The sequence below is a fragment of the Camelina sativa genome, chromosome 3 (assembly GCF_000633955.1).
Source record: "Camelina sativa cultivar DH55 chromosome 3, Cs, whole genome shotgun sequence".
Classification (NCBI taxonomy): domain Eukaryota; kingdom Viridiplantae; phylum Streptophyta; class Magnoliopsida; order Brassicales; family Brassicaceae; genus Camelina; species Camelina sativa.
Window position 1 is genome coordinate 6,907,580 of NC_025687.1, and position 7,939 is coordinate 6,915,518.

A 7,939-nucleotide genomic window follows, 5' to 3' on the forward strand; every position below is an offset into this window, starting at 1 on the left:
TGCTTCTGCCAAACGGCTGGCTCCGCTCCTCAGCCTTGCAATTTCTTCTGCAATTTCCTCTTTCTCGTGCAACTCTTTTCCATACCTAAAACAAGCTTCACTATAGAAGAGCGCTGCTTTCAGCTGCACATGAGAAATCCAGCCTTTCTCGAAATGTTCCTTCAATGGTGAAGTGGTTAGGGCAGCGAAAGCTTCCTCATAAAATATGCCAACCTGATCATAAGCAAACAAGAAGTGTAAATTCAATCGACTCTGTCTCTTACTCACAGTTTAGTACAACAGATGCTCCACCAAAAACTAAGCACGTTTATAGCATATGTACTCATAACTAATCCGAGTAATTCCAAGATCTTGAGTTCATAAATGTGCACAAATTCAATCAATCGATTCAATCCTATCACTTCTTCACAACAGTGCAGTAAAACAGATGCTCCACCAAAATCAATCCGGGACTAAAGAATCTAAGATCTTGAGTCCACAACTGTGCACAATCAAAAGAGATGCAAGCATGATACGACACTAACCTGCCTAGCAATTTTAGCAGAAACACCAGGGGTGCTTCCTTTGGCAATGGTGTTTTCAAACACACATTCTTGAGCTTGCGCAAGCATCAACCGTTCCAACATTCCCACGCAGTCCACCGACAAATCCACGGTGAGGCTCTGCCCAATCGCCGCCTTAGATGACAAATTATCCTTCAAGTACACAAACGCACCTGCAGCAGCGATGAACGCATGTGAAGCCTGACGACGCCCATCCACGGTGGTGCGGTCATGACCGAGTCCAATCTGGCTATACGCAGCACCAAGATTGAAGAGAACAGCGGCTTTCTCAAGATGAATGTTCTGCTGAGTAGACTTTTGCTTTTGCTTGAAAGCATCGTACCATAAGAAAGTAACGGCGTTCACCTGGTGCTTCTCTGCGGAAATTGGGAATCGCGTTTCCACCAGACAAAGGGCTTTGTAATATGAGATGAGAAGGTCTCGTCGAGCTGCCGGAGACGGATCGGGGACGCGTTCTAAATCGGATCGGAGCTGCTCACGGTTTCAAGATCGTCGTCTATAAGCTGAGCCTCGCGCTCAGAGTAGGTGAAAGTAACGTAGTTGCGGAAAGGACGGTAGAGATCAACGGAGTTCGTCTTCTTCTCATGAATGGCGAGCATCAGATTAGAGAGCGCCGACGAAGCCATGGCGGTTGAGAAATCCCCTTTGATCGCTCTTCTGATTTTTTAATTTTCCTTCGATTCTTCGGTGGTTTTCTTTGATCCTTATTGACTAAGGGAAGATGATGATCGTGAAGGATCGAGGAGACGGCACCAAGTCTTGTTATCTTGTATTTAAACGGCGTGCAGTCTGATTTTGTGATTAAGTACGAGTCCAATGGCTTTTAAAGTTTTCTTACGCGTTAATTAATTGAGACACCGATGGTGGATCTTTTCCAAATTAGAATGCTGCTCTTTAGCCCTGGACATCCGGGTACTCGGGTCGGGTTTGGGTTTTTTAGATAATAGAGGATCCATTCAAATAAATATAAAATTCGGTTTGGTTTTAGTTCGGGTTCTTTTGGGTTCGGGTCAGATTGGGTATAGATTTTCAGTAAAACCCCGGAATTTTATCCAAATACCCACAATTTTTTCGTTTTTTGGGTAAATTCTCGGATTTTTGAATCAATACCCGGAATTTTGGTTAAATACTCAGAATTTCGGATAAACATTAGAAATTTCAATATAATTTCGGGTATTCTAGTAAAAATTGGGTATTCGGATCCTAAATTATTGATATGTATTTTTATTTTGGGTATTATCATATTTGGGTTCGGGTCCGGTATGGGTAGAAGAGCTTAGGACCCAATAAGGTAAATCCAAGATTACGGATTCAGATTCGGGTCCAATTTTTTGATTTAGTTTGGTTCCGGTTCGGATCTTCAGTTCCGGTTTTTTTTGCCCAGGACTACTACTCTTTTAAGTTTTAAACATGTCTTCTAAGTTCTAACCTAGAATATGTTTGAGCATGTTTATCAATATTTTTACTGAAAGTAGGAGATTATGCACAAAAAGCATGGTCTTAAACGCTGGGTGTGGCCCGTGTGGGTATGAATGTTGTGGTGACAATCAACACAGTAATATTAATCTTTTACGGGATTACAAAAGTCTGTGTGTTTATGAATTAGAGAGGCCTTGAAGAGACTTTGGTATCAAAAAGAATAATGATCTGATGAAACAGTTTAAATTATACGAACAAGAACTATATCTGTCAAAAGTTTTTGAGCAGCTTGTCGTTTGAGACTCCGTCAGCTACCAGCATTGTGGTTATCTCCTGCAATAATACAAATCGAACAACAATAAAGATACATATCTTCTTCTTAAGCATTTAGTAGGTTTTTAGAAACTAAACACAGTGAATACCTCAGCCATTTGTTTCTGTCCGCACAGCACCGCTCCCGTGGCCTTGGGCGCTGAGAGTTGTTTAGCCCTCGCAAAAGCAGCCTACACAACACAACACATGATGTATATATTATTAGTTTGGTCCACCTTGAGTTAAGCATTTAGATTGATGTTTCTCAATCTCACCTGCACGTATCCGGTTTCCCCTTTCCACCCATCATCTGGCTGTGATAATACCGGCACAACTTTGACACCCGATAATTCCCACTCTTTAAACTTTTCCTACAAATCGAGAGTGTATTCCAAGATGAATTTTCTATAGACCAAAATGAGAGCGAGAGATAGGCTCTACGCTTATCATCAAAAGATTTACAATTCAAGTGCACACATTTGTGTCTACTGACATCATGAATTGCAAAACAACTGAGAGAAAGAACCAAACCTGGTACGCCATCCTTTTCAGGTTCCTAGCCCCGTAATATAGTCTTACGTCAGATCTTCTATCAGCGCTAAATCCTGACTCAATTAGTGAGCGGATAGGACTACAAAAATAAGAACAAGAGAGATTGATTACATCACAAGTGAAGATGTTTCCTTAATCCATATCACCATCATTAGACATTGTTGATTCGACCAGGCTTTGGGACAACAAACAAAAACACCTAAAATGCCATGAGTTGATTCAAAACACACATAACCATATCCTCCTTCATTGACTGAAACATCCTTAGGTGTCATAAACCGCTCTAACGCTAACAACAGAACAGATTGATCATGAAAGTCATCAAAACATTGACCTTACATACATGGAACTCCCTATTTCAGTATTAGATCAACATACACAGCAGAAAAAAAGCAACATACACATATCGACATACATGGAACTCCCTATTTCAGTATTAGATCAACACACGCACACAGCAGAAAAAGCAACATAAACAGTCCATGGCACCTCTAATAGGTTGAATTCATACTCTTGCAAATTGCAAGATTTAGCGCATCAACAACGTGATCCCAAACTTCAAAGCCAGCAGGATAAAAAGCAACTGAACTAAGCATCATTGAGGATTCGCCGCAATAATATTTAACTAAACCAAATTCAAGATCCTGAGTCTGAAAGCGTTGTATGTAGTAATAAATGCTCTGGACAGCAACCTTTAAACTAAACCAATACTCAGATCATTGATATAAGCTAAGAAGGAGCAATCAAATTTGAAGTAAAAAAAGACTTCTTTAGCAAATCCAACAGACTATGATAGTGGACAAAGGCCTCACCTAATCCCAGATCCAGTTGCAAAAATCAAAACTGTGGGATACTTCTCCGGAGGATCAATCTGATCGATATTGAAACCATTACCCATGACAGGGCTAAGCTCAACGGTCTCCCCTTTCTTCAACCCGCAGAGAATCTCGGCGGTAGATCCAGCGATGCTTTTGACCAAGAATTCGAAAGCACCACGAGAAGCCGTCAAGGAAGGAGGAGAAGCGATAGCCAGAAAAGAAGGCTTCTCGACATCAGGAACACGGAGCTGGAGATACTGACCGGGTCTCGTGTATGAAGCTACGAGATCCGGGGAGTTTGAAATATCGATAGAGATGTGGAATAGCGATTCAGCGGCCGATTCGATGAGAGAGAGCGGAGCCGGGGTCCAGAGAGTGGCGTCCTGGCGAATAGTGGCGGCGGATACGACGGAGGCGACGCGGTTGTTACGGGATAAGCGGAGATGGCGGGTGAGAGGAAGACGGCGCAGGATAAACATGGGGGAGAGGGAGTGGCTAAAGTGCGCATGGGTGACAGAAGGCACGAAAGGAAGAGTGGACATGGTGGAGAGTTTTTGGGTCTCTTAATATGCGACCGTCAAATTTAGCCGGCGGTAGAAAAGGGCGGCCCGATTGGTTCGGTGGCACGAGGAGTTTTTTTTTTTTTCTGCTGTGCACCTAATTTTTTATTCAGCTCCAATGTTTTTGCCACGTGGGCTCTCCAATGAATATATCAGTTTATCTTCTTTCCGACCACTACTACTGCTAGTACTACATTACTAGTAGTGTACTCTGCTATAAAGACAACAAACAAATGGATGACATGAAGAATCTTCATTTTAATTTGTTATCTTTGGAGAATATTATTAGTACAAGAAACTTTGCCAGCTTCGCATCCATTTCTAAAATTGTATACTTTTACTTTTCTTATAGAACTGATTTTTTCTAAGAAGAACACAAAAATCATGCAATTGTTACGAAATATATTTCGTCCAGTCAATCTCGCTATGAGTAGGAAGAGCAGGATTTGAGTTAAATGCTCGAACAAGGTTAAAGTCACTAACATATTGATATATTAATGTTAGTAGAAAAATACAAATTCTGAACCACCCCTACAAGGCTACAAAAGTTGGTAAGTCATAAGTGTTATTCAAAAGTTTCTTGCGAATCTACGCTGATGATGACAAACAGTAAACGACAGTAGCAGAAAATGATATTGAAATTAAAAATGCAATATGTATATTAAACAATACGCAGACAGCAAAACACGCCACCCGCCTTTACGCTGTAGCTGTTTACCATGGGAGACGCAGCGAGCACCGCAGAGGATAGTTTGCTACTGCCTCTGCCTGTCGATATAGTTGAGAGAGTGACATGGAGAGATCTACGAGATGGATCATTCATCGAAGAACTCAAGAGGCTTATCTGCTTTGCGGCTCCTATGGCTGCTGTTGTTACCGCTCAGTTCATGTTGCAGATCATCTCAATGATGATGGTGGGTCACCTCGGCAATCTCTCCCTCGCTGGCGCTTCCCTTGCTTCTTCATTCTGCAACGTCACTGGCTTCAGCCTCATCGTCTGTTTTCTCCTCCTCCTTTTTCTAAATTGATACACTCATCTCTCTTACCACAACCATGAAAATTGCTTAGCCTCATCACTTGATTGCTATTTTTGGCCTGTGATGCTAGTTAGGATTGGCATGTGCCCTGGATACTCTCAGCGGTCAAGCTTTTGGAGCTAAGCTATATCGGAAACTAGGTGTTCAGACATACACAGCTATGTTCTGTCTCGCATTAGTGTGTCTCCCTCTCTCTCTCTCATTTGGTTCAACATGGAAAAGCTTCTTGTATTCCTTGGCCAAGACCCTTCAATCGCACATGAGGCAGGAAATTATGCAGCTTGGCTCATCCCAGGACAATTTGCTTACGCCGTTATACAGCCGCTCACTCACTACTTCCAAAACCAGACCTTGATCACACCTCTCCTCATCACCTCTTGTTTTGTGTTATGTCTCCACGTTCCTCTCTGCTGGCTTCTGGTTTATAAGTCAGGACTTGGTAATCTTGGAGGAGCCTTGGCTCTCAGTTTGTCAAACTGGCTCAACGCCATTTTCCTTGGATCTTACATGTGCTACTCCTCTGACTGTTCTGAAACACGCGCTCCACTCTCCATGGAGATATTCGACGGCATCGGAGAACTCTTCAAATATGCTCTTCCTTCTGCGGCTATGCTTTGGTAATTCTCACTATTATCTGTGCCTTTTCACTTCTCAATGCTTCCACACTTTTGTTAAAAACTTTATTTTTTGAGTTGCAGCCTAGAGTGGTGGTCATATGAACTCATAATATTACTCTCTGGTCTCTTACCCAACCCAGAACTGGAGACATCTGTGCTCGCTGTCTGGTACTCCCCCTTGCATCTACATTTAAATTACTTGTGACAATCTTGAACTTGACAAAACTTGATGTTATTCAAACTATGGCAGTCTCCAAACAACTGCGACAATCTATTCGATACATCTTGCAATCGCAGCTGCAGCAAGGTTATAGCACTCTTGTCACCAACTATTAATAGCTTTAAGAGCTGACGATGAATCATATGGTTTCATGTTCATAAGCCGATGTTTTCTTTTCTTGCACAGCACAAGAATCTCAAATGAATTAGGTGCAGGAAACTCTCGAGCAGCACATATCGTGGTCTATGCAGCAATGTTTCTTGCAGTAGTGGAGCCATTGATAGTGAGTACATCTCTGTTGGTCAGCAAGAACGTTTTCGGCCATATTTTCAGCAGTGACAAGGAAACCATCGACTATGTTGCAAAGATGGTTCCATTGGTCTCTATTTCTCTCATACTGGACAGTTTACAAGGGGTTCTTTCAGGTTCCGGACTTGTTCCTATTTCTTTACTCCAACACAAGCTAGTGTCGAATATTATATTCTCTGTTTTCTTCCACAAAATGCAAGACAAGTCCAAGTCTTCATGTCTATCCCTGTGGAGTGTTTACAGGAATTGCAAGGGGATGTGGGTGGCAGCATATAGGGGCTTACATAAACTTTGGAGCTTTCTATCTCTGGGGGATACCAATTGCAATATCGTTAGCTTACTGGGTTCATCTGAAAGGTGTTGGCCTTTGGATCGGCATACAAGCGGGTGCCGTTCTGCAAACTCTTCTGCTGGCTCTTGTCACTGGCTGCACAAACTGGGAAAACCAGGTCCATTTTTTTTTGCCTTTTTTTGCCTTTCTTCATGAATTGTTTCTGTTGTGAAATAAACATATCGATGTTCATTTAGATGCATATTTGAACTCTAGGCCCGTGAATCGAGGATGAGAATGAATGTGGCGTAATATTAGGCGCAGCTAAACAACACTTACCAATTCAGAGCTTCGCATCTAAAGATTACAGACACGCATGTTCCTCTCCGGTTTTACCATTTTTAGTAGCAGCACAAATCGATGTATGTTACCGTTGGACTAGTCAAAGCCGTAAATAATCGGTCTTCTGTGTAACCAAATCATACTATATGATTTTAGACAGTAATAAGAAGCAGCCCTCAGCAGTCGGTTGTTTCGATGAAGCTTTATTCTGGTTGTTCAGAAATACATTGGACAGACAACGATGCAGTCAGGTGATCTCATTCTGCTGACACCATCTCGCAATCAGACCTGTAACACAGTAGTTGGGAGTCAGGGAAAGATGTGGGAGCTGCTTCCGAGTATTGGGGCTAAAGTTGTCCAACACTGAACTTCTTCTCGATACAAACCCGTTCATAAACCAGCCTGGCAGAAGCAATAAAGGACACCTCCTCAGTTCTTCTGATGGAATAAACATCAGTTCTGATTTCCTACTAAACATGTGGCTTATTGTTGATAGAAGCAAAATTGGATATTTGACGCCCAAACGCATGGACATGATCTTCATTACTTACAACCTTGACCAGAGTCGTTTCTCATATCCATAAATTCACTTCTCAATATATTGGAGTATTATCACATATAATAACTCCTTAGTCAGTGAGTTTGTTGAAAGCATGCCGCTCCACCAGATTTGATCTGGAAAAAAGTTATACCAAGCCTAGTTAGCTGTCATTGCAGTTGTCACATATCTTCCTCTGTTGCAATGATGTAATCACCCGATCATCACCAACAATGTCCACCAAAATCTGAAGAAATCACATATCAAAAATTAGGATTTGCAGCTAGCAGATATCAATTTGCCTATCTGAAGTGTCTAAAATCAATAACCAAATAAACAAATGGCAATGTGTGAGTGTGGTCAGAAAATCTTGAAAGGCAT

At 41.8% G+C, this 7,939-nt stretch overlaps 3 protein-coding genes across 3 annotated transcripts in view; 1 reads left to right on the plus strand and 2 right to left on the minus strand.

The window, feature by feature from the left end:
• Nucleotides 1-1,189, minus strand: part of LOC104778724 (ALG-2 interacting protein X-like) — a 7,732-nt gene extending 6,543 nt beyond the window's left edge. The window contains exons 1-3 of the mRNA XM_019239735.1: nt 1,043-1,189; nt 525-869; nt 86-213 (exon numbers count right to left, since the gene is read on the minus strand). Coding sequence (XP_019095280.1) covers nt 86-213; nt 525-869; nt 1,043-1,189 — 620 coding nt within the window. The remainder of the gene's footprint in view (nt 1-85; nt 214-524; nt 870-1,042) is intronic.
• On the minus strand, nt 2,089-4,409 carry LOC104773897 (fruit protein pKIWI502). Its single transcript, XM_010498569.2, has 5 exons — nt 3,659-4,409; nt 2,826-2,925; nt 2,570-2,665; nt 2,405-2,485; nt 2,089-2,315 (listed from the first exon to the last, which is right to left on the minus strand). The coding sequence occupies exons 1-5, from the start codon at nt 4,204-4,206 to the stop codon at nt 2,253-2,255; spliced, it is 888 nt and encodes a 295-aa protein (XP_010496871.1). The 5' UTR covers nt 4,207-4,409; the 3' UTR covers nt 2,089-2,252.
• On the plus strand, nt 4,765-7,223 carry LOC104773907 (protein DETOXIFICATION 13-like). Its single transcript, XM_019243464.1, is given in 8 exon segments — nt 4,765-5,219; nt 5,332-5,451; nt 5,454-5,878; nt 5,960-6,046; nt 6,129-6,185; nt 6,285-6,523; nt 6,651-6,856; nt 6,955-7,223. Coding segments are annotated over 8 exon segments (1,446 nt in total). The 5' UTR covers nt 4,765-4,943; the 3' UTR covers nt 6,991-7,223.

Bases quoted from the DNA above. Each gene is read 5' to 3' on its own strand.
- LOC104773897 (XM_010498569.2), bottom strand. From the start codon at position 4,206: ATGTCCACTCTTCCTTTCGTGCCTTCTGTCACCCATGCGCACTTTAGC. The intron at 2,926-3,658 runs GTGAGGCCTTTG...TTATTTTTGTAG, and splicing joins GCAACTGGATCTGGGATTAG to TCCTATCCGCTCACTAATTG. The intron at 2,316-2,404 runs GTATTCACTGTG...GTATTATTGCAG, and splicing joins GACAGAAACAAATGGCTGAG to GAGATAACCACAATGCTGGT.